Source organism: Boleophthalmus pectinirostris, unplaced genomic scaffold, assembly GCF_026225935.1.
Source record: "Boleophthalmus pectinirostris isolate CB_2022bp ecotype Guang Dong unplaced genomic scaffold, ASM2622593v1 HiC_scaffold_23, whole genome shotgun sequence".
In the NCBI taxonomy this organism is placed as follows: domain Eukaryota; kingdom Metazoa; phylum Chordata; class Actinopteri; order Gobiiformes; family Gobiidae; genus Boleophthalmus; species Boleophthalmus pectinirostris.
In genome coordinates this window covers 34,779,435-34,806,312 of record NW_026571207.1, presented here as the reverse complement: position 1 = coordinate 34,806,312, position 26,878 = coordinate 34,779,435, and the positions used below count along the sequence as shown (strand labels likewise).

The 26,878-nt window shown below is 39.0% G+C and overlaps 1 protein-coding gene across 3 annotated transcripts in view; it reads left to right on the top strand.

Annotated features, from left to right (window-relative positions):
- The window catches only part of ppargc1b (peroxisome proliferator-activated receptor gamma, coactivator 1 beta), a 247,846-nt gene extending 221,215 nt beyond the window's left edge, over positions 1–26,631 (top strand). For 2 of the 3 annotated variants that reach the window (XM_055158969.1, XM_055158970.1), the window contains exons 7-13: positions 3,677–3,741; positions 5,647–6,069; positions 7,596–7,839; positions 10,901–10,958; positions 12,726–12,844; positions 16,165–16,289; positions 18,055–26,631. In XM_055158969.1, the coding sequence (XP_055014944.1) occupies positions 3,677–3,741; positions 5,647–6,069; positions 7,596–7,839; positions 10,901–10,958; positions 12,726–12,844; positions 16,165–16,289; positions 18,055–18,146 (1,126 nt within the window). In that variant the 3' untranslated portion in view covers positions 18,147–26,631. The remainder of the gene's footprint in view (positions 1–3,676; positions 3,742–5,646; positions 6,070–7,595; positions 7,840–10,900; positions 10,959–12,725; positions 12,845–16,164; positions 16,290–18,054) is intronic. The other variant, XM_020919957.2, reaches the window with a different exon arrangement.
- The last annotated feature ends 247 nt before the right edge of the window (positions 26,632–26,878 follow it).

Genomic DNA, 26,878 nt, shown 5'->3' with positions numbered 1-26,878 from the left:
AAGCTGAACCGCATCAGCAGCACAAGAAGTGAGCTGTTTTTATCAGCGCTTACAGTTCATGCAAATGAGCCATGCGGTTTTAAGTTTCTTTTATGTAAAACGTAAAGAAATATGCACCTGAAGCCAAAATGCTGCCAAATTGCAGAAGTACTAGTATTTTTGGAGGGGACCAGCTCTCTTGCAGCCAGACTTGCCGTCTTGTCGTGGTCTTTTTTATGAGCATCACGTGACAGCGGAATGAAACTAATCGAACGTCATCTCCCCAAGAAACATTATAGACACTATTAGTTTTAAATCGTGATCGCATTAAACTGTAAATACAACCACACATTAATTTGTGCTGCGCAAACAAATTTAGATATCAGTAAATGATAATATTATATCTGGTCCTTATGCACTGCAGATTTTTGTTTTAATGATGATAATGAAACTGATACCGCTGCTATTTTTTTTGATACGGCGGTGTACTGTAATACCGTATTACCGCCCAACCCTACTGTGTAACTTTTCAGGTGGAGGGTCGGCTGTCTGCTTGTCTCCATGGTGATGTTATTGCTTTGCCTTGGATGTTCCACAGCACGGCATTAAACATGTATATCTTGCTTCTATTCAGTTATAGGCATTTGTACGGAAGCCAAGAGGGATCACAACGCAAACACAAACACCGCAACAAATACAAATGCGACAACACAACAAAAAGCCACAACAAACCAAAAAAAGCGGAAATGACCGCGGGACTCTATTTTCCAACGGACCGATCAAGCGGCAAGTGAAGAAGTAGAACTACAACGTGAAACGAATAATGATAAAACAATAAATGACTTTTACTTACGTTTACAACTTCTCTGTTCCTTTACTTTTCACGCTGTAGTTCTTCTTCTTCACTTGCCGCTTGATCGGTCCGTCGGAAAATAGAGTCCCGCGGTCACTTCCATTGTGGCTTTTATTGGTGTGTTGTGGCTTTTTTTTGGTGTGTTGTGGCTTTTTTTTGGTTTGTTGTGGCTTTTTGTTGTGCTGTCACATTTGTATTTGTTGCGGCGTTTGCGTTTGTTGTGACCCCTCTCGGCTTCCGTACATTTGTATTCCTAAAAACTACCACGAAAACTATTACTGTGAATAATCGATCTGTGAGTCAAGCAGGTGGTGGACTCTCTGCAAGAAAAGCGACACAGTGCAGCTTTAATATCAAAACTGACTTTGAAATGTTAGTGATATGACCGTACTACTGATTTTGGACATAAACTTTTCACAGTGGTGTTTAGAGTGTATTGAATTTCCAGTATCTGAGTCTGTCCAGGATGTTTTCCGCGGTAATGAATTGGAGTCTGTTTCTTTCATATTCACTTGTGTTTGCTCCAGACGTATTGTTGCTTTTCTAAATTAACCTCTCATTTAATTTCGCCTCCCAAAATGGCTCTCCTCCAAGTCGTGCTTCACTGTTTTTCTTGTATAAAAACCTCGCTGGCTTTTGTCCATCTCCAAATTCAATCTTCCTTTGAAACATTTGATATTTCACTTTCTTTCAAATCTAGAGCCAAAATACTTGTTCTGGTCCTGGTTTAGTTCTGGTCCGGACTACTCCCGTTTTTATTTTGGTCCTGGTTTGCAATATTTATGATTGTACTATAAATACGCTTAAGAGTTTAGCTCATGTTAAGTCACGTTTTAGTCCTGGTTCAGGCCTGATTTAGTCCTGATCAAGCCCTGGTGTGGTCCTTGTTTAGTCCCAGTTTAGTCCTTGTTTAGTCTTGGTTTAGTCTTGGTTTAGTACTGGTTTAGTTCTGGTTTAGTCCTGATTTAGTCCTGATTTAGTCCTGGTTTTGATCTGGTTTAGTCCTGGTGAAGCCCTGGTTTAGTCCTGGTTTAGTACTGGTGTAGCCATGGTTTAGTCCTGGTTTAGTCCTGGTGTAGTCCTGGTTTAGTCCTGGTTTAGTCCTGGTTTAATTCTGGTTTAGCCCTGGTTTAGTCCTGGTTTAGCCCTGGTTTAGTCCTGGTTTAATTCTGGTTTAGTTCTGGTTTAGCCCTGGTTTAGTCCTGGTTTAATCCTGGTTTAGTTCTGGTTTAGCCCTGGTTTAGTCCTGGTTTAGTCCTGGTTTAGTCCTGGTTTAGCCCTGGTTTAGTCCTGGTTTAATCCTGGTTTAGCCCTGGTTTAGTCCTGGTTTAATCCTGGTTTAGTTCTGGTTTAGCCCTGGTTTAGTCCTGGTTTAGTCCTGGTTTAGTCCTGGTTTGGCACTGGTGTAGTCCTGGTTTAATCCTGGTGTAGTCCTGGTTTAATCCTGGTTTAGTTCTGGTTTAATCCTGGTTTAGTCCTGGTGTAGTCCTGGTTTAGCCCTGGTTTAATCCTGGTGTTGTCCTGGTTTAGCCCTGGTTTAGCCCTTGTTTAGTCCTGGTTTAGTCCTGGTTTAGTCCTGGTTTGGCGGGGAGAGGGTGGTGCATGTGTTCAGTGTGATAAGACATGGAGAGTAATGGAGAAATGCCAGTTACATTTACATAGAGGGATGTGATTCAAATTCAGTCGACCTCAGCTGAAAAACGTGCTTTATGATTTGGAAATAAGCTCCACACTCACGGCCTTTTATGGACGACGTTAAAGCGCTGGTAATGAGCTAAAAATAGATCTGTATTTGAGGACTAAAAGGAGCGAAACATGGGAAAAGAGCAGAAGTATATCATGAGTTTAAGGTGATGTGATGCCAGCATGAAGAAACCCAAGAAACACAAAGTTGGGCATCTGGAAGTATAAATCCTGGTTTAAGTCCTGGTTTAGTCCTGGCATAGTCCTGGTTTAGTCCTGGTTTAAGTCCTGGTTTAGTCCTGGTTTAGTCTTTGTTTAGTCCTAGTTTTTTCTTCATTTAACACAAAAAATAGTCAATTTTTTTCCTCCAAAGTCTGTCCAGTTTAGCCCTATTTTTAAATCCTGGTTTAGTTGTAGTTTCCGCTTGTTTTAGTCCTAGTTTTAGTCCTGTTTTTTAATCTTGGTTTTAGTCCTGGCCTTGGAAATGGTTTAGTCCTGGACTCCTGAGTTAGTCCATGTGTAGTTCTTGTTTAGTCCTGGTTTTAGTCTTGGTGTAGTCCTGGTTTAGTCCTGGTTCAGTCCTGGTGTTGCCCTGGTTTTAGTCCTGGTGTAGTCCTGGTTTAGTCCTGGTGTTGTCCTGGTTTAGTCCTGGTTTTAATCCTGGTGTAGCCTTGGTGTTGTCCTGCTAAGTTTTGGTTTTAGTCCTGGTTTAGTCCTGATTTAGGCCTGGTGTAGTCCTGATGTAGTCCTGGTGTAGTCCTGGTTTAATCCTGGTTTAGTCTTGGTTTAGTCTTGGCGTGGTCCTAGTTTAGTCCTGGTTTAGTCCTGGTTTTTGTCCTGGTGTAGTCCTGGTGTAATCTTGATTTAGCCATGGTTTAGTCCTGGCATAGTCTTCATTTAGTCCTGATTTAGTCCTTGTTTAGTCCTGACATAGTCCTGGTTTAGTCCTGGCCTTTTTTTTCCTGTATTTAACACAAAAAATAATCAAATTTCCTCCTCCAAAGTCTGAACTCTGCTCTAAACCACATGTTTTTACTGACAGAGGATTGGCTGTAGACTTCCCCTTTCCAAACCTCATACCTGCACATCTCTGTCTCTTGTGTTGTCAAAGCTGCTATTGTTTTGAGCCTAATTTAAGTTTCTCTTTGTCTCTTCCTTCAGAGAGTCTCAGTACAGCACCAAGCCCTTTGAGCCGACTCTCAGCGTGGACCTGTGTGGAACAGCAGGTACTTTTATGCAATTAAGACCCGACTTTGTCCAGTGCAATCAAACCTTTTAAAACTCAGATTCCACTTCATGAAATGTTTTAAAAGTGTAAAAAAAAAAAGTTCACTAAATATTCTTCTTCACCGAATTAACATAAAACAATACAATACTGCGGAACGACACTTGCCCATTTGGAACATAAAATATTTTGTTCTGAATTGATAATCGCCATGGCAACAGCTCTAAAGGATAGTTAACTCTAAATCAGTGTGATATTATTTGTTTTATCTAGAGACAATTTATTCATTTTCTTCTTTGGGTTAATAATTATTTAGATCTATACTGTATCCATAGTTTAGTCTCATTTTAGGCCATGTTGAGCCCAGGTTTAGATCTGATAAAATGTAGATTCTGCTTTCTGATTGGATAATAGTCTTCAGAATCAAAACACTAAATTATAACAAACAACTGTCCAGTGTTTTTTTTGTAATTAAGAATACATCAGCATTACAAACCACATGTTTTTACTGATAGAGGAATTGAAAAGCTGAACATTAGAAGTGACTCACATTGTGTAATAGGGCTGAACAATCTATCGTTTGGACCGAAAGTCACGAACTCAAACAACACGACTTTGGGAGCGCCAACGCTGTGTTTTTTTTTTGCAGTGCTCCTAAAGCCCAATTTGAATGGCGAAGTTTAGTTCTGCGTCGATTGCAGTGCACACTCACCGTCGTTTTTAATTTATGGGTCTGCGTCGAGGTCTTTGCACCACGAAGTAATTCACCATCACAACATTAGGAGGTGTGGATTTAAACTTGGCGTTGGTGTAAAGTTTAACATGAACCATTTCCAACGCAATAGAAGCATAGAACAGACTCACCATCAGCAGAACATTTTCTGTCACAGAGAGAACACTCGTATTCCACTGAGTCATGTCCTTTAGTCTGACAGAAGCTGAACCACATCAGCGCACAAGGAGCGAGCAGTTTTTGTTTTTTTCAGCGCTTATAGTTTATGCAAATTAGCCATGTGGTTTTAAGTTTTGTTTCTGTAAAATGTAAATAAATGTGCACAAACGGTCCAGCGTCAAATCATCAGTACATGTCTGTGATGTTTGCAAATGTTCATGTGCACTATATCTTGATTTGAAAAAAATTGTCAATGAAATCGCCAGAAAAATAGCAGTTCAATTTTTTTTCTTAAAATCATTCAGCCCTTTTGTGTAATATATGTACTTAGATTTTTTTCTCAAATAGCTGGAAAAAATCTTTATATATATATTTAATCTTTATAAAAGTGCAATAGATCCATGATTATACTTTATATGACTCTTTATATATAAATAGATAAATAAATACATTTATTGATTTTTACTGTATTTAGTCCTGGTTTAGTCCTGGTTTAGTCTTGGTGTAGTCCTGGTTTTAGTCCCCTGGTGTAGTCCTGGTGTAGTCCTGGTTTAGTCCTGGTTTAGTCCTGGTCCTGGTTTAGTCCTGGTTTAGTCCTGGTGTAGTCCTGGTTTAGTCCTGGTGTAGTCCTGGTGTAGTCCTGGTGTAGTCCTGGTTCCTGGTTTAGTCCTGGTGTAGTCCTGGTTTAGTCCTGGTTTAGTCCTGGTTTAGTCCTGGTAGTCCTGGTTTAGTAGTCCTGGTGTAGTCCTGGTTTAGTCCTGGTGGTTTAGTCCTGTTTAGTCCTGAGTCCTGGTTAGTCCTGGTTTAGTCCTGGTTTAGTCCTGGTTTAGTCCTGGTTCCTGGTTTAGTCCTGGTAGTCCTGGTTTTGGTTTAGTTCCTGGTTTAGAGTCCAGTCCTGGTGGGTGCATGTGTTCAGTGTTTTACTGTATTTTAGACTTAGACAAATGTCATTGAGCTGCAAGGGAAATTATTTATTTTCTGTTACTCATGAATGATTTTTGTGACGTGTTTTAGGCTTGACTCCTCCCACCACACCTCCGCACAAATCCGTGGAGGACGAGCTCTTCAAACCCACGGACAGCAACAAAACCACCACCACGGGAACAGGAAGTGAGGGCGGCGGAGGGGGCGGGGACTCCATAAACCCCGCCTCCAACTCCAGCAGCAACAACAACAACAACTCCTCCCCCTCCACGGCCGTCCCCAAACCGTCGTCCTGGCTGCGCGGCGCCCCCAACAGGAAGCAGCCCGAACAGACGGAGCTGTACGCGCAGCTGCGGAGGATGGGGCAGGTCGGAGAAGAGACGCAGAGGAGCTTCGGGGACCACGATTACTGCGCGCTGAGTCTGGGAGAGAGCCGGAAACGCAGCGCCGCCATTTTAGGGGCCATGCTACAGGCGCAGACGGGGAAAGAGGAGGCCATGAGCACGACTGAGTGTGAGTGACAGCAGTTGAAAGCAGATCTGAACAAACTGATTTCTCTGTTGGGTCTGGTCAAGTGGTAACGGAGGGAAACAGAGGCAGATTTTTGACATTCAAATGTCTCTTATTCAGAAACTAGAGGGACTATTGAAATAAGTAAAGTATCAGAATGTAGGAAAGAGTTACACTCCAACAGGGTCAAGTTAAACCTGTGAGATTCTTTCAAGTTGTTGACAAAAAATTTAAAAACTCATGTCGGTAACGGAGGGAATGAAATATGCAGCACTTTTTGGGCAATAAATCCAAACAGTGATAACTCTTGGTTCTCACTTACATATCCTTAACAAACTGGTTTGAATATTTGCTTCATATAGTTTTCTACCATATGGTACAAGATTAGGTTGAAAAACCTCTTACTTTTTGACTCATGAGATTTTTTATGAAGAAAGGTCATGGTAACGGAGGGAAAAGTAACAGAGGGAAAATTGTGCAAACAAGTAGAAGGTGCATGGATTTTACATAATTTGTTGCTTTTTTCTTCTGAATACTTTAATATTACTTCAAAATGAAAGGAAACTATTTCTATAAAATATGTCAGTCCTTCCAAGCAAATTTTTTATCATTTTAAATACTTTTTTTTTTTTTTTTAAAATCCTGTACCTTCATCAACAGTTCAAAGATGGAATAACACAAGATATGATGAAATACATCCATTTATTGACATGATTTGCAGGTCTTAGAAATTTGAGAAATAATTTTTGTTCCATGTTTCATACATGGTCTGTTTAAAACGTATGGAACTTTAGAACCAAAAATGGTCTAGAGTACATATGTATCTGTTCAATACATTTTTATATCAGATGCATTAACTTGAATTTTTGGCCTTGCTGTTTACTTCTGCTTGACCGGGCCCAACTATGATGTTGTGTAGTGTACCATATTTTTCGAGCTCTTAAGCCTCTACCCCCATCAAAAAACGACCGCGCGCCCCGCAATCCAGAGCGCCCTATACACGAATCCACTCGGGTGTCCCAGCACGACTTCAGTAAACCAACAAACCGCACCACCCACAGAACACACAAACACACACAGAGCAGACAGCGACCGCACAGCGAAACACACCCACAGCCACACTCATCACTCCACGCCGACGAGGAACGGAACAGAGGAACGAACCGAAAAAGCGAGTGCAATGTGCCACTTCTATACACAACTGAACAACTGAGTCACTGCGAACACGCCGACAATCCGTTGGTCCCAGACACACCCTCCCTACACGCCACAACTGAACAAAGCCCAGAGTCACCGTGAACGCACCAAACAAACAAAACCACTCACCCATCACACTGTTGTGTTTCCTTTAAAGTCCAGTGTGGTTTATTTGTGAAAAAAGTTCAGAAATAGACCATTTAATGACAGTGCGTCTTATAATCCAAAGCGCCTAATAGCCCAGAAAATATGGTATTGCAGAGAAATCACTGACATTGTATTGTTTGACAAAAGTGCATTTCTTAACTCGAACACATCTCCATTTCTAACAGCTGCGGACGAGGAGGCGTCGGCGGAGACCAAGGCCCAGGAGGAGGACATCAGCGCGGACGAGGAGCCCAGATCGGAGCCTCAGAATCAGGACGAGTGCGTGGAAGCCTCCCCTTCTCCTGCTTCAGAATGTCAGTCCTCCACTCCCCCAGCGTCCGAGGAGGAGACCGAGCGCTCAGAGCCCAGGTCCCCGTCTCCACCGCTGCACGTCTGCCCAGACTCTCCAGCCAGCAAAACTGACTCCAGGTATCACACTAATACTACTAATACTGTATACTATTCATTTATTTATTATTTTTTTAAGCTTTATTGCCATTGCCAGTGAACAAAACTCCCCAACTATGACTATGGGGGTATTGTGCAACGTAAAACGGTTATATAACAGTAACAAAATATAAAATGAGTTATGTATTTAAGGGATAAAATGGAGCTAAACAAATCAGTGAAAATAAAGGCTAAATCATGGCTGTGTCCTGGCCCAGTCCTGGTTTAGTCCTAGTCTTTTTTTTCTCCATTTAACACAAAAAATAGTACATTTTTTTCCTCCAAAGTCTGTCCGGTTTAGTCCTATTTTTTAATCCTGGCTTAGACCTGGTTTAGTTGTGGTTTTTAGTCCTAGTTTTAGTCCTGTTTTTTAATCTTGGTTTTAGTCCTGACCTTGGAAATGGTTTAGTCCTGAACTCCTGGGTTAGTCCATGTTTAGTCTTTGTTTAGTCCTTGTTTAGTCCTGGTTTTAGTCCTGGTTTTGGTCTTGGTGTAGTCCTGGTTTAGTCCTGGTTTATTCCTGGTTTTAGTCCTGGTTTATTCCTGGTTTTATTCTTGCTGTAGTCCTGGTGTAATCTTGGTTTAGTCTTGGTTTATTCCTGGTTTTAGTCCTGTTTTAGTCCTGGTTTTAATCCTGGTTTAGTCCTGGTTTTAATCCTGGTGTAGTAAAAGTAAAATAAAGACTAAATCATGTCTGTGATACTAAAAGTCTTTGTTAAACCACGTCTTGTGCAAAGTTCATATGAAACACAAACATTTTAATCATCAAAACTGTGAAAATGTCAAATGTTTCGCATAAATGAGTTTCCTTCCTCTGAACAAACAATAAAACTGTAGCTGTAACAAAATAATTTAGTAAAATATACCAAAAAATACTGTTGAATATTTGGTACAGAGGAGGGACAGTGGATATTTGGTACACTACAGAGAAGATTTATTTATGGATATAGCAAATAAAAACTCATAGTATTTCCAAATTTCTATAATTAGACAAACTTTATTGATCCACGAGGGAAATTATTTGGACACCGCAGCTCACACGTCACAATATATAAAATAATAATAATAATACCAGAGAACAAAAATATAAATGGCAATAATAAATTCAAAATAAGTAGCAGAAATAGTAAGTACTAGTATATCCCCTTTGGACCCTGCTGCTGTCTGTTTCTGGAGACGTTGGTGACACTGAAAACACATGTTCTATAAATTGCGCTGCAGCTCCGGAGTGTGTTTGGCTCATTACTCCGCCGTGTGCCACAGAGTCTCACTGCAGCCATTATTCGTGTCTATAAAAAGACAACAGCCTCCACACTCTCCACTTTAGCTCCTGTTTCTTTGACATTTCAACTGCACCCTGTAATACTGGTCCTTTATTGCGCCATTGGCTCTAGTAGACACTGTAGGTTTAACTGAACTCAATCTCAGTTTGGACGGTCGCAATTGGCAAATCACAAAGGGTGTGTTTAATAGACGCATCAAGAATCTCAGACTTCCGGTCATTGCGCAATTCATACTGAGAAGGATTTTCCTAAAAAGTGAGCGTCAATCCTCCATGTTTGTTTTCCCAGTGGGATGCGTCTATTGTCAAAGTCGATCTTTTCAAGTCTTTTGAACCATATCACTTTTGTTTCTGGTTCTGATATTGTCATATTTTAGTTTTGGGATTCGAACATCGTTAATTGTGTGGTTGTTGGATTCTAACAGTGGAAAACGGCTCGAGAAATTTGTTTGTGAACTCCATAAATGCAAAAGGGAATCAGATGTGTGTGACTGCAAACCTCTGTTCAAACTATTTCTCTTCCCAACGGAATTGAAAAATAGTGAAAGACGAAGGCGATGGGCAGGTTTGATCCACGGGAAGGACGAAAAAGGAAACCTTTAACTGCCTAAATCATCCCAAGTTTGCAGCGAACATTTTGTATTTGAGCATTTGAGGTGTGGAGATGAAGACAGACTAATAATAAAGGGTTACTCAAACAAAACACAACTTAAAGTATGTTTTTGAGGAGGTAACAGCCAGAGGGGGGATTTGCAAGTCGTGACTTGGACTCGAGTCAGACTTGAGTCACTATTTTTAGGACTGGGTTAAATGGACTAAGACTTGGGACTCGACTTGGACTTGAGGCCTGTGATTAGAATTGATAAGAATTGATGCTTCTCCTAAAAACTATGTTTTTATGAAATACTTTTCTCTTTACGGTTGATAAATGTAGATAAAGGAACAAACTGGAACATGTCCCTCCCACTTCTGTTTGGTACTTTTATGTAACTGAAGTACTGTGATGTGGTATCCTCAAATGTACTACAGTAATATACAGTACAATGCAGTAAAACAGAGGGAACTACAGAGCACATGATCCTTCCATTTCAGAGCAGACTACATGACAAAATAACTGATATTAAACACTTTTAAATGTTAATTCTTTCTGTTCTGACCATAATGATTCACACAAGATCTTGCCAAGATGTTCAAAAAGGAAAAAACAGCATTTCTACAACTGTTGAATAAATACTCATATAAAAACCCCATGTCTTTTTAAGTACAGTTTAGTTTAAAAGTCCTATAAATTGCAAAAACCAAAGCTATATTTGGTATTATGGTTTAAAGTCTTGAAGTGACTTGAAGCTCAAAGGAGACGATTTGGACTTGACTTGGATTTAAGGGCCAGTGACTCAAGACTCGACATGGACTTGCCTTGGGACTTGACTCGGACTTGAGGTCAAAGACTTGAGACTTACATGAGACTTGCAAAATGACGACTTGGTCCCACCTCTGGTATTAACAGCGTTTTAACATTTCCTAACCATTTTGTGTAATATAGGACCTTTAACAAACTGCTCCGTATTCGTTCATTAGTTCTCTCAAAAGTTAATTCTCCTGGACTAAATTGTGAAATGTGAACTCTATTATCCCACTATTAAAACCTAAATCGCAAATGTAATCACGACCACAATGGCTGTCATAAATCTCCATTACATATATTCCTCCCAGAGTGGCTCAGTCCCATGTCACATCCTCTCCCTCTCTCGTTTGTTTCAGTGAGAACTCTGAGGTCTGCGTGGATGAAGCGGAGAGGAAGGAGTCCGTGTCTGATGAGGTGAGCTGTGCCTTCACTCCCAGATGCTTTGAGTGGGCTCAGATTTGGTTTATTTCTGCGCTGTCATTTGTACACTTCACTGCATCGCTCCGAACTCTCTGGAAACTTCTGCACAGCCTCCACTTTTGAAATAAAACTGGTTACTCAAGCTTTTATAAACTTATTTTCTTAGTGAACTTTGACTTCACAAAAAATGTACACAAAGATTATTATTTGGGTTAGTGTTACTGTACTTTGTTACCCAGACATAATTAGAAATTTTATAATCTCACGTTATGTTTTTTAATCGTGTTAATCTTATTTTTAATCTCTAACTTTACTGTTTCTGTACGCGAGTTGCCTTATTATATTATGTTTTTATGTGTTGTTAGGACACAGTCTCGCACTGTGCAGTCCTGCTCCGCTCGCTCCCGCAAAGAATTGTAGCCTAATTTTCATTCCCGTTTTCGCCGCATCTGCGATAAACCTGCACATGTCTGATCTCTGCAAACATCGCGACACAGAACAGACTCACCTTCAGCATCAACATCCCTCTGTCACAGAAACAACACTCATATTCCACTGAGTCGTGTCCTTTAGTAGAAGCTGAACCACATCAGTGCACAAGAGCGTTTTTTGTTTTCTTTTCTTTTCTCTGCTTATTTTATGTAAATTAGCCATGCAGTTTTAAGTTTTGTTTCTGTGATACTTGCGCAAATCTGCATTAAACACATTCTAATGTCAAACAGGCTGATGTGGCTCTAGAGTGTTTATCTTTATATGTTGTAAAGTTGAGTTTATTTATGCAGATCAGTAACAGTAATAATAATGATGATAATTTAAATATAAAAACGTTAATGATTAATCGAAAATCGATCGTTAATTCTCCAGACGATCGATTAATAAAATTTCATCGAATGCCCATCCTTAATGGGGACGTTCACATTCTTAAGCTCTATTAAAGATGGAGAAACGCAAAGGAATTGTCTAAAATGTGTGTGAGATTAGACCACGTTTGCAAGTTTAGGCTGCTTAAAATCTTTATTAATGCCAAAATGAAATGATGTATGATAGGCAAACATGAATCATTTGTATATTTTACTTTACACTTATATTTAGTTTGTGGGACTGTAGTTTATTATCCCACCCGCCCCGCTCCCACATCGTGCACACACACAGTTAAAGTTTGACAAAAGAACACAGTGGAATGTCAATGACTGCATCTGTTAAAGTTTGTTAAACAATAAATGACATTATAAAGTCCCTTTTTTTGTTATATATCAGTCTTTTGATCTGCCACAATAATGTAATAATGAATTTAAATGAAAATACCTGAAGTTGAGGCTTTTCTCAGTCATTTATAGGTGAGATTAAAAAGAGATTAATTAGATTAATTAATTACAGATCATAATTAATTAATCTCTCTTTTTTTTAATTGCTTGACAGCACTAGTTGTGATTTCATGTGGAACCCACCAATAGAAATGCACGTAGAACACCCTAGAAGAATCAATGGGCCCGTCCACATGAAATTATGACCTCAAATTCTACAACATGAACGCAACTTCTTGATGAATCAGCTTATTTGACTTTATGCAGTAAAGTTTGGCAATAAATTCTAGGCTAAGTTATTTTTCAGTCTTTTCCAAGTGTTCATGTGCATATATCAACACAATACAAAACAAACACCACAATACTTAAAAGCATCGTCCTTTTTTTTACTTCCAAACGCTGTGATTCGTCATCTCTGTCCTCTGTCTGACTGTTGCCATGGTTTCTCTGTTGCCAGGACAACTGCCAGGTGTTCTACATCCACAACCTCCCGAGCAGCGTCACCCAAAACATGCTGCGCAAACGATTCCAGGTTTTTGGGAAGGCCGAGGACTGCAAAGTCATCATCTGCAACGAGTGAGTGTCCCCGCGTGAACCACAGCCCGAACATGGAACGCTATTTATGTCGCCAGGACAACGGGAACTTTCATGGGTCAGGAGTTTTAGGTTCGCTGTGGAAAATGGAGGGAACAGCAGAGGGACAGAGTGTAAGACGAAGGGAGTAGACCTGTCATCGTAACACGTTTTCAAGTGCTGAAGTAGATGTAGGCAGTGTTGGGAGTGTTACTTTTAAAATGTATTCCCCTACAGATTACAGATTACATACCCCAAAATGTAGTTTGTAACGTAATCCATTAAATTACTTAAAGTGAGTAATGTAATCTGAATACTTTGGATTACTTGATTTGCTGTAGAGAAGCAAAGACGAGGAAATCTTCACATAAGATGTTTTGTCTGATTAAAGAAAATGAAAGTCCAATCTTTACTTAACTGTATTAAAAATATTATTAATAGAAGAGGAGGAGACACAGTCTGCGCAGTATGGTTTAGTCCTGTTAAATCCTGGTTTAGTCCTGGTTTAGTCCTGGTTTTAGACCTGGTTTTAGACCTGGTTTAGACCTGGTTTTAGACCTGGTTTTAGACCTGGTTTTGACCTGGTTTTGACCTGGTTTAGTCCTGGTTTAGACCTGGTTTAGACCTGGTTTAGACCTGGTTTTGACCTGGTTTAGTCCTGGTTTAGTCCTGGTTTAGACCTGTTTAGACCTGGTTTAGACCTGGTTTAGACCTGGTTTAGACCTGGTTTTAGACCTGGTTTAGACCTGGTTTAGACCTGGTTTTAGACCTGGTTTAGACCTGGTTTTGACCTGGTTAATGTCCGGCAATGAGTGGAATTACAAACGATAATATATATTTTTTATTATTAAAAATTATTAAACAAATTAAACAAATTATTAAACGATAATATTTAAAGTAGTTCTTGCCACTGACACAGAAACCGAGCAAGCGTGTCTTAATACACTATATCAAAAGCTTTTATTTTGTTTTACATTTTACTCCCATATTACGCTATTTTCTGAGCTATGTTCTAATAGTTTCCTCATCACAAACAGACCTGGAGTTGCGTTTTGTTTCATTCACACAAATCCTGCATATTTAGACTGAGTTCTTCTCTCATATACTGTGGTCCAAAGCAAGAAAATGATCTGACGAAGGCTTTTTTTACAGAAACGTTATTTAAAAGTAAAAAAAAAGCTTTTGGACATGGGCCATCTGAGTGTGCTATGCTTCACTTTTATTTTACTGCTCCTTGCATTTGCACTCTCTACAAGAACTTTAGTGTGCATTTTCTGTTTCATTTGAGTTCGTCTCTCAAGCAGAAATCACTCTGTTCCACCTTGTGACATCATGTTGTAATGCAGGAAGTGCTTCACTGTGTTTTTGACTCCACACACCTTCACTGGAGTCATCTGGATGATTTTATCTCTTGAATTGCCAATCTCTACTGAACTAAAGGTAAAAAGTAGCTACAGTATTATCAGCATTATTAGGCGCTCTGGATTATAAGACGCACTGTCATTAAATGGTCTATTTTTGAACTTTTTTCACAAATAAACCACACTGGACTTTAAAGGAAACCCAACAGTGTGATGGGTGAGTGGTTTTGTTTGTTTGTTCGTTCACGGTGACTCTGGGCTTTGTTCAGTTGTGGCGTGTAGGGAGGGTGTGTCTGGGACCAACGGATTGTCGGCGTGTTCACAGTGACTCAGTTGTTCAGTCGTGTCTAGAAGTGGAACATTGCACTCGCTTTTTCGGTTCGTTCCTCTGTTCCGTTCCTCGTCGGCGTGGAGTGATGAGTGTGTCTGTGGGTGTTTTTTGTCGCGCGGTCGCTGTCTGCTCCGTGTGTGTTTGTGTGTTCTGCGGGTGGTGCGGCTTTGTAGTTTACTGAAGTCGTGCTGGGACACCCGAGTGGATTCGTGTATAGGGCGCTTCTGGATTGTCGTTTTTTGATGGGGTTGGAGGCTTAAGAGCGCCCCGATAGTGCTGAAAATACAATACAAAATGCCTTTAGGTCAGTTTTGCCTCATTTTATTTTTGTTTAATTAAAGGAAATGAATGCTATTTTCAGTTAGGGGTGTGCATTGCCGTGAGTCTGACGATACAATACATATCATGATATGCATGCCATGATTCAATATATCACGATATTTCCCTATCCATACTAAAACATAGTACAACACAGTGTTTCCCGCAGAAAATTGATTAGGCAAGGAGGTGCTGGTGAAAGTAAACAACCATAGTTTTGCGAGGATTCATATGGGACGTAGTAAATCAGCAGAGACACGAGTGGATTCGTGTATAGGGCGCTCTGGACTGTGGGGCGTGCAGTCTTTTTTGATTGGGTTGGAGGCTTAAGAGCGCGCCCTATAGCCCGGAAAATACGGTATTTGAAAACTGCCACTACATGACATCACAAGGTGGAACAGCATTTTGAGCTTTGGAGATTCAGACTAATAAAAGACTAATAAAAAGATCCTTTTATACTCAAACACATGTGAAGGAAACAAAATACAACTGTTTCATATGAGGATTTATAACATGGCTCACAAGAATCCATTTTGTGTAATATTGGACATTTAACTATACACATTTGACAACTCTATAAAATAAAAAGTAAAAAATGAAAACTGCCTAAACCAGGACTAGACTGAAGTAGGAGCACGTCAGAGTGTGAATGCAGCCTGGTTTCACTGCGTAAGGAGGGAGCAGAAATGGGACAGAGTGTACTTGGTGTCATTCACAGGATTTTAAAGGAGAATTACTGCCCTGCTTTGAAAATAACAGGATTTATCAACTGTATGTTATGGGGGGAGACTTTATAGATAATATAGATTTATAGATATTAGTAAATGGCCCGGGTGAAACGTTTGACATTGGCGGCGAGATGGCGAGTTTGCTTTTCCTTGCTCAAAGTAGTTCCTAAAATCTGTGAATAGTACTGGTATGGCATGTCACGCAAACAGTTTTTTAAGCACAATATATTGCTACAGAGATATACTATGATAAATGACAAGATTGAAACTACTTTATGCCTCAGATACAAAAACAACAATGCAAGATAATCCTAGTAAACCATTTTTAAATAGAAATAACAAAATGAACCAACATTTTCAATAGAAGTCACTTATTCAAAGTTACTAAAACAAAAATGCACCAAATATTCCTGCTTTTACGAAGAAATTGTACATATAATAAATATTGAGCCCAAAATATTATATGTTGTTTCAGCTTTTATATATATTAGGCAATAGGTCAGTACAGTTGTAGTAGTAGTAATAGTAGTACTAGTTGTAGTAGCCATAAAGTTACAATAAATGTATGTTGTTTTAAACTTGTTGTAGGGAGAGGTGTGGTGTCATTAAGATCCGTCAGAGCGGAGGTCAGAGGCATCGGAGAGAAACCGTGTTCAACAGCGCCCCTGCAGGTCTGAGGAGGCTCACCAGGAAGCGCTACATCGACCTCGGTAAAGACACACGTGCACACTTACATGATCATGTCCTCTACACTGGTTTCAGTTTGGGGTTAGATAGTACCCTCCGGAGGAACAGTCTACTGTGATTCGTCATTCTAAGTGATGACATTTAAGAACAGGGTTATGGACACTCTGCAGCTGATATCATCAACATTTCCTGGGGGGTGAGGCTAACTGGAGGCACAGCTCTGTCTGAAGCTTTAGACCAGGGGTGAACAATATGTCAATCACCAAGGTAGTATGGGTAGATTGTAGTGTTGTAGTACTCAAGATCGGCCTTGAGTTTGCCTAATAAAAGTGCATCTGTATTTGTCAAGATGTGCGTTTGGTAAACAAGGCTGGTAAATACCACTGCAAAACCAGAAGGAAAATGTAACACGAGGTAGGTACTTGAAACAACAAGTTTAGTCCTACTCACTCTCTTCAAGTACCTACCCTCTTTCTTCACAGTTTTCTGTAAAGTGCCACTTTCTTCACACTTCCACTGGCACTTTACAGAAAAGTGTGAAGAAAGTGGATAGGTACTTGGAAAAAAAAACACATTTAGTCCTACCCACTTTCTTCACAGTTTTGTGTAAAGTGCCAGTGGGAGTTCTTTTAAAGAAGGGGTTCTCAAACTGTGGGTGAGGCTCCAAAAAAAGGGGCACAGAGTGTTTCAGTGCAGCACAGTTTGCTTGGATTATTTTAGGCCTGAATGAACATTTATCAGATCAAATGGAGATAGATTTATAAAAACTTATTTATGTGAGTCAACCTTTTCCCACATGAAGATCATTAAGTTCAAGTACCGTCTCACCATAACTGATTCTCAATATATTTATAAATAAATAATTTGCATTTTGGTAGTAGGTGGATAATTTTGACTTGGTAATTTTTTTAAGTAGCTCGCATGCTGAAAAAGTGTGGGCACCCCTGTTTTAGAATTTAACCTAAACAGACCAGAAAGAACTGACTTATTTGGAGCTACAAGCTGAGCTGATTTATGCTGTTAGACAAGTCCCTCTCAAGTAACATTACGCTCACAAGCAGTTAGCCAATAGTTTAGTCAGTTAGTCACCTTTTTTGTTGAAAATCAAACACCTAAACCATGAACTCTCATACAGATCACAGGAAAATGTAGTTTGAATCCATTTTTCCATTTTTCAGACATTCAGGATGTGTGTCACCATGGTAACTGCTGAATATTCCGCTTAGACTTACATGCGCCTCCCCCAGTATGATGTCAATGCAAAGTATCAAAACTCGGGGTGTGCAAAAATATTCAAATATCGATATATCGTATAGTTTAATGTGATGATACAGTATCGATATCATGGTCTTCTGTATCGATATATTGGCAAGAGTATTTTTTTGTGTATTTTACTAAATCATTTTGTTACAGGGCTACAGTTTTGTTGCTTGTTTAGTGGAAGGAAACTTGTTTATGCGACACATTTGACATTTTCACTGTTTTGACGATTAAAATGTTTGTATTTCATATTGACTTTGTACAAGAAGTGATTTAACAAAGACTTTAGTATCACAACCATGATTTAACCTTTATTTTTTATTGAACCGTATCAAATTGATTTGAAATATATAGTATTGAATCGAAAGCTCACTGTATCGAGATATGTATCGTATCGTGGCCAATGTATCGAGGTATGTATCGTATCGGCAACTTCTAAATGATACCCAGCCCTAATCAAAACTGTTCTTCTTTTTTGGCACATTGTTCAAAACTAAATTGTTCTATCTGTTGTGAATTGTGTTCCAGACGAGGCCGGCCCTGGTCCAGTGAAGAGCAAGTACGACGCGTTGGATTTCGACACTCTGCTCAAAGAAGCCCAGAAGTCCCTGCACCGCTGACAGTACAGCGCCCCCGCCTGGCCAGCCTTAGTAAAACTGCAGCAGCCTCCTCCAAAAACAGAAAGCGTCTTTCCTGAAAACCACGGGGACTCCTGACTCCTCCATGCAAGGCGACCTCGCTAATGTTTACATTTTTACCATTGGAAGTAAAAACGGACCTTGTGTTTTGTTTTTGTTTTAGTTTTTTGTTGCTTTTAGTTCTTTCTTTCACCGGAGGATACTGCTTATAATTGAGGAAGCCACTCGGAGCCCAAAAGGAAGACGAAGAGGAGGAAAGAGAGGAGCTTGACTTTTTTAAACACAGCAATGGTACAAACTGCTGAAGATTCAATAACAGAAAGCTGCTTCCTGTGTATTCTGGTGTTGTTTAGCTGCGTCTTTTGGGTAAATTTTGGGCGCGAGAGACTTACGTAGCGGATCCTTTGCTAGCCCTGCGTCGCGTTGGTCTTCGTGATGTGTGTTAAAAGCGTGTGCGTGTCCTATGTTTTCTTCGTTTTGTATAAAAAATTAATAATTAAGGAGAGCTATTCTGGTCAAAAACGCGGCGGGAAACTCCTCTTCCCGCCATGAAGTCCGGTCAGTCGTGCGGTTGTGTAATCGGAAAAAAACATGTAAAAACTCAAGCTTTGTTTTAGCAAAAAATCGTGTATGTGATCAGTTTTAAAAATCTGTCGTGTGTGTGTTATGGACAAATAATATAACAGCATAACATTTAATCATCTGACTGATAAAAGTTTACAAATTGAAAATGAAGTTGAAAAAAAATCATGTTATTATTTTGTTTGTAATTGTAGTGCTTCCTTAATTTAATCTATGCACTGTACGGAGCGAAAAGTCTCCGCTGTCCTCCACTCTCCCCCTTTTTCACGTGTAATCCGCCATGTTGATTTTCAGTACTGAGGCGTGCGCTACCGGCTGCTTGATTTCTTGGTTTTATGGTTTTATGGTTCGTCAAAAACCCTTTGTTTATGTGGAAAATATGTTCCTAACCTGTTCAAATTCTTGCCAATTAACTTATGATAGCACTTTAAAATTTGATAATATATTAAAATTATCTATTTGGTAGTTACTGTATTGTTTCACATGGACGCTTAGCATTGTTAGCCATTAGCATCTTAGCTTGATACGAGATTATTTGTGATGCTAGCAAACGTCCTAAAAACTGTCCCATTTTTGATTAAAGTATTACTAAAAGTTATAAAGCACTAAACTAATTTACCTAATCAGCTTTTAGATCAAATTTCTGAGTTTGCGCCTTTGTTTTGAGCAATAGTGTTTTTGTGATGCTAATTTAAACTAGCTAATCATTAATAGGGATGTAACAATAACCCAAATATCGTGATATCGTATCGTCAAAACATCGTGGGCCGTCACAGTATATCGAATTGAAAGGCTTTTCGCTTAAAAGTATTAAAAAAGAGGGAACTGCATACTTTACGTCTTTTACTACATAATAAAATAATTGTTTTTAAGCACTTTTAAATCTTTGTAAGTAATGATTCACTCTGAAGACTTGTCAAGGTTTTTAAAAAAGGAAAAATTGGAGTATGTACAATAAATATCGCAGTAATTATCGTACCGTGAGATTTGGATATTGTTACATCCATGATCTTTAAATTAAAAATAAACATTTCCTCTAACTATTCATTATAATTGAAGTGGATAATAATGATGTGAACCTGGACTGAATGGTTAGAAAACTGAGCCTCTTCACTCGCAGCTATTTTGATCGTGAGAAACTATAAAGTGGTCACCGTATTGGGTTTCGCAAGAGAAATGACAAAGTTAATAGACATTTTTTCCACATTTACATGAGTTTTAAGTACTTTGGGTCCCACTCGTCCACAATGACTCCACAGTGAATGCAATGAAACCCTTACTGTTTACATTCGGATAGAAGCAAGCAGGACCAAAATGGGGAAACGCAATACTGGCTTTAACCGCCCTCACGCCATTTTCAGTCAGATCTCACCATAAATAAACCGGAATTATCAGAGGCTATGTTAACGCTATTGCATTTTTAATCAGACACTGTGATTGTGATAATATAGCGGATTGAAACTTGAAAACTCGCAAAAATTTCTTAACATTTTGGATCAAATTGTTGTGGTCTTCCCTGATTAATTTTTTTTTTTTTTAAACAAATTTCACAAGACTGTTTCAAAATACTAAAATATTGTAAAACATTGAACAAAACTGAAGAAGTGCTACATAAATTGGTGTATATTCCGTAACTTTTCTGGTGGAGGGTCCGTCCGAGATCTTATTGCTTTGTCTGGAATGTTTCGCAGTATGGCATTAAACCTTTCTATCTTCTCGGAGACCAAACTAGACCAACTTACAGGTCAACTCTGTGGAGAGACGATCCCGCTAACAGTCAGAATGCCTGTTTTTGGAGGTATCTTTGAGCTACAAAACTACCTAATCGTAATCAAACAGATATAAAGTAGAGATGTTTAATGTCATACTGTGGAACATTCCAGGCAGAGCAATGACGTCTCCATAGAACCGAACAGTTGACGGACCCCTCCAACCAAAAAGTTACATAGGCTACATTCAGACTGCAGCCTGAAGTGACCCAAATACGATTTTTTGGCCCCTATGTGACCTCTATCTGATCTTTTAATGACAGTCTGAACGACACAGATCCGATTTTTTCAAATGTGACCCAGGCCACTTCGATATGTGGTCCTGAAACCGATACATATCCGATCTTTTGACATGCGACTTCAGTGTGAACGGCCAAAGCGCATTCATCCGACCTACACGTTATCAACAAGCCACAAACGTTACTATTCTGCGCTGAAGTAGGCGAAAATTGTGTCACTGAAGTGAAGCACATCACCACTCACCACTCTTGGCTACGTCTCCACATCCACACGTTCCTTTCTACGGACGTCGCTGCCACTGTCCCACAAAACACCACGTCCAAAAACCTCATCCTTCTCTTTCTCAATCTCCTCCTTACAACAAGTAAGCTGTTCATGTTCTGGCTCCGGTACGAGAGGAACTTTAAAATCTCCAGGTGCTCAATGCTCATGTCCATGTTTGGACAACTTCCATAAACACGGAGCACGCTCGCTGAGGTTGACGTCGTCATGTCCTCCAGTGTGCATGCGGGACACTTTTGGGCTGTTTACTGTTCACACTGGAGATCACATACAAGTCACATTTAATTGGAAATGTGAACGACCTCGCAAAAACATCGGATTTCACAAAAAAATCCGAATTGAGCGTTAAGCCCTGCAGTCTGAATGTAGCCATAGAGCACCTTTACCTTCCCTTTTTGGAGTGACGCAAATTAATTCAAGTTGTTCTATGCACTTGTGTTAACATAGCTGGTAATACAACTGTACAATATATGAACAGCCAATTATAAGCTATTACAATGGTTCAAAAGTACCAGGAAAGGCCAATTGAGTTTACTCTTAAAAGAATGTACCGTTTTTGAATGTAATCGTGTTGCGTTCCCCATTTTCTGCTCGCCCAAAGATTGTTAAAGTAAAAGTAAACGCAGCCCGTAGCGTACGCCTCAAACAGCAGAGTGATAGAGAGCTTTTCAGCCTGCCAATTTAAGGTGGATTTCATTTAAACCACCTTAAAACTGAACTGCAGCCAGGGAACGGTGCTTAGAATTTAAAAAAACCCAGCACGATTTCTTTATTGTGTCTGGGAGGTACTGTATCAGCTGAGCATCTCTACCTCATAGCAAAACATCACCCCTGCTCTCTATTCTCTGTACAACAACGCAGTTAATGGTCATTTTTCTACATACAAACATCATAGGAATGGGAAATTTTCACACCAAGATTTCAAAAATGTGTAAAAAAAAACTCTGTGTTTCGTCTTTGTCTTGTGGTTGACACTACTGAAGTTTTGCGGGTTGGTTGGGAGCAGATGAGCAAACGTTTCGGTAACCGGCCTGGGCCTTAAATGCACTGGGAGGCAATGATTGGTCTGAAAATCTGTTGCCGTGACACCCTCGTTTTTCTTGCTTTCGTTAAGGACTCTTTGGACCAGTTGACCGAATCTAACTGCTCATCTGCTCCTGTTTCAAGAAACCAGTCTGGCATTTCGCTGTGACCGTACTATTGCAATGCCATTTTGAAACTCAACGTAACGGCAAAACTCAGATCTATTAAGCTGAAATATGTTTGGAAATGTTCTGCTGTTAAGACTTTTCAGGTAGTAAACCATTGACGAAATTGGTCATCTTTGACAACTACGCAAACCTTAAAAATGACAAAAATCGAAAGTGATGGACTCTGAGTTTCAGTTGTGATACTTAGAAATTAAATTGCAATAGTATTTTCATAGCTTAAGGGTTTGGGACTACATGGCTTAGTCTAAAAAAACCCAAAACACCCTTCTGATTTTCTACCCTTTCTTCTCTCTCTCCGTCTCTCTCTCTTTCTCTATCTCTCTATCTAATCAACACACAAACAATTGAATGTTTACATCACTTGATTCTCCTTTGACTTTTATTAGGAACGCACACTAAGTACAAAGGCGCCTTATTCAGTGTTTTGAACAAAATATATATATTTAACAGCAAGCTGAGTGGCGTGGAGGATAGCAAATTCTCCATGTATTTTTCGCTGATGTCCAAAACTACCACTTTAGTGCTATACATACAAATGGAGACATCGTGGATCTGTGAACAACTGAATTTCTGAGTTTTTGTGCTTGGTATGTATACTACTAAAACGTGAGAGAATGTGCTGGTTTACATATTAAAAGAGAAAATATAATATATAGATATATTATAATGTGTATATAGCACTATGCCTCGTTGTAAACATAAAGTATATTGTGTGTGTTTTAAATGGTGGCGGGTCACAGTGGATTGCTAATCAGACAGCAGATGGTCTGGCTTTAGTTCAAATGTTCAGTTTTGTGTGGAAGCTGGTTCGGGCCATATTGGGTGGAAAGATTTCGTTTGTCACAGCGTTGAAAACTAAAGTCTTCGCGGAAACTTTGTCAAAACATATGGGTTACACCGAAGTCCATATGTTGCAATTTAATATTATTTTTTTTTACATGTTCTTGTGTTGTCAAGTTATATAATATCAACAAATGATGAAGAAATTATAGTAGAAAATCTGATACAACCCAATACTAAAATGAATATTATTGAAATGTGATACTTATTTGAGCAGGTTTCGATACTGCATTACATTAACAAGACAAAATTTTAGCGTTTCTGAACAGCTGAAGTGTTTTTTTGAGCTTTATCTGAACAAATTTAAGACCTCGTGTTAAGATAGTGTGTGAAAAAGACATTCTTTTACTGGTATTGTTATTGGAATCAAGTATAAACTCAACTCCTTAGTATAAAAATGGAGTTTGAAATGTTTGTATCCAGACAACACTTTTATCGTACAATTATTTGACAATGCAAAGTTGTAAAGTTGCAAGCGATTACTACGACTATGACTAATCTGGAACTGCCAACATACAACATCTAACTTGTCAATTAAAACTGAAGTACTAGCTAAAAGTAAACAAATGGTTAGACTTTTGAGAAAAGCAACATCGTTATTCATTTTGTGACTTACCAGATCTACCGCTCCAATGTGGCGTGAAGTGAACCAACTGCCATCATTTCAGGGAGGAAATCGAAGGGAAATGACTTCACTTCAGAGTCCAACACTGTCGTAATCAAAAGACAAAAAAAAAAAAGAGCTATCCCTTTAGACTATCACTAGAAAGGTGTTTGTTTTGCTGTTGTAAGAAAATTATTTTTGGATATTTTTTCTGTCTTCTTGAAAAGCAATTTAAGATGCAATACGTAATAATAATAATAATAATAATAATAACAAGAATCTTATCTTTAAAACAAGCCTTTATTTTCCGAGGTAAGGTGGAGTCAGGGTGGGGCACTTTTTCAGTACTGTACGTTGTAGACTGCTTTTAAACACAAAAATACAAAAAAATTATTACAGGAATGCGGTCAAGCTTAACACTTAACACCTTCAGATAATAAATCGTACTAATATACTCTTGCACATAGATCCTACGTAGAGGAAAGCGCTTTCTCAATTGAAAGCTACCGTAACTATCCACAGTTTTAAATGGTGCACAGCTTTGTTTGGGACTATTTTTCAGAAACAAGATACATGTACGGCAACAGAATGTGGAGAGGGAAGTGAGAGGTTCGACCCGGTAAATGGTTGTCAGATAACTTCGTGTTAAAACGCTGCACACGCCGTAGAAAGCCCTGGTTTCACTGCTGCTTCACAATACAGAGGTCACTGCATAGGACTAAGCCACACAGCGCTAACAGGTTAAACAGAGAGATTATTCTAGATGCAAAAGAGCAATGGCCCCTAATGTGCTACTTGGCAATAGGTAATTCTGTGGAGTACTCTTCTTCCATCTTCTTTCTCATCAAATACAAAACAAAGCCATAGTTAAACAAGCCATTTCATGTTTCTCACCGTTTTCAAAATGGCTGCTAAACATGACGTCATCACTAAACAGAGCTACAATATAAAACTTTACAGATTATTTTTTACCAAGCAAGTTACGGGTAGGCGGCATTTCAATGTTCATGGCATATTTCATGTAATTTTTTTAAAGCTATGGAGGATTACCATAGTTAAAGATCATTTAGCGGCGGTAGCCAGTACCAGGCTAATCGTGTTGCTAAATGTTTCCATTCCCAAAGATATAGCAATAAGCTAGAAACCATTTAAGTTCGTCATTAGTTTTGTGTAAACTAAAGCCATAAAAATACTTGTTTGTTTAGTACATTTACAAAAGATAAATAATTATCATATATTTCGCCGTCGGTCTCGTAGTCATGCACGTGTTCAAATTTTCATGTTTCAAGCTACTTTTCCGCCAAAGAAAATTAGCATTTGTCGAGCAGTAAAATGCGATTTTCTTGTACTCAGTAGACTGTCAGGGTCTGGGCCGAGGTACAGAGTGTAGATGTACTGACCTGCGTAGATAGCCATATCCTTTTTGTACTGATGTCCTAAATGTACTGTTTTTATTGTTAGTAGTGTGTACAGTTTTGCTAAGCTAACGCATGCTGATGTCGCGGCTAAGCTAGTTCCTGTGTGGTCTGTCGCTGTGTAACCCTGTGCAAATTGTATTATTCAGAGTTTTTTTAGGGCGATATCGTGTGAGTGTGTGCGTCTCTGGGCTTTCTATGGCGTCTGCTCTCTCTGCCGAGGTAAACAACAACATGGCAAGCCTTAAACACTTTGGGGACAACGAAGCTACCACTAGCTTTCACTATAACTGTCTCAACTCTTTCCAATCCAATGTGGTTTATTCTTGAATAATTACAGACGTAATTACTTTTTCAATAGCCATATTATAAAAGCTATATACATATATATGAATATATATTTGTGTGTTTGTGTAGATATCTAGATTATTATATACTTTCTTATAGAAAACGTTGGTGTTGACCATTCTCCTCAGTGTTTGAGAACACATTTCAACATTATACTATATACAGTTGTCACTTGGTCTAGGTCCTAGGTCAGTGGATGACAAATCCAAAAAATGTACAAAAAAATCCTTCCAAAGGGAAACCCCATGTCAGAATGCAATACTTTTATTTCCACTTCTTTCAGAGTGATGGTGATAAACCCTAAGAGGCAAGTTGACCAAAAAGAAAAAAAAAAAAAAAAAACTTCAATAATATATAAACGTCTGGCTCATGTCGGCTTTGAGCAATGTTTTTGACAGCCACGGTTTGAGTTTTGTGTGTTTCCGTTTCTCACCAACGATTTTATTCATTTTTCAAAAAACAATGTATCTGTGCGCTCTGTCCGGGTCGGCCGCCGCACAGTAAACTCCTCACTGTAACATCTGTAAAGACACGTGTGGCTCACCCGGGCGGGTGCAGTGATGTCAATAGGCACTTACACACGTAGGGACTGCATATTCTGCTAAATGTGAGTCTGTTCTCGGTGATGACAATATTTCGCAAAAGGGCATACATTGTTTTTATTATTGTTTGTCATTATTATAATATTACTATTGATTTGTCTATTTACAACTAATGACTATCAGATTTCACGAATGATTTTTTAAACTTAGATTTTGGTAAAAACAAAGGTAAATACTACTAGTGAGATTTTATATTTTTACATATGTTGGTTTTATTGTGTTCCTTTTTTATTTATGCGACACTTAGTTTGGATGTCTTTAAATGGTGTTTTATTTTCCGTTTTGTGTGATTTCATATATGTCTTGAGAATGTGGAGACAAAGGCATTTCAGTATTTTTGAATTGTTAAAATCTAGTTTCATAGAAGTATGGAAGTACCTGATGTTATAAATTATATTTTAATTCATGTAAATAGTTTAAAACAGAAGACTATGGCTTCCTTTTAAACTGATACATTTCTCTTCAGAGATCGTTTACATTCTGAAACTGTAGAGATGTGCTCCTCTCATATACTGTATAAAAGTACATATATTCATTGATTTGCCTCCAAGAAATAAAATCCTAATGAACAGCAGTTTTGGGCTTAAGTGATTTTTTTGGCGTTAATTTCAGCAGGTTCAAATGTGTTCAGTGGACTGGACCTAGTCTGAGTTCAAGATCGCTCTCATCCAAGAAACACACTGTAGCCGTAGTGCTTTACACAGAATTTTCTGCACATTATGCTCCTCTGCAGGGGAGTGGACGGGGGAGACAAAGGGGTCTGTTGTCCCTGGGTCTTAGGGGCCCAAAATCGGAACCTCTGCCTCTTAACTGTTATGGGG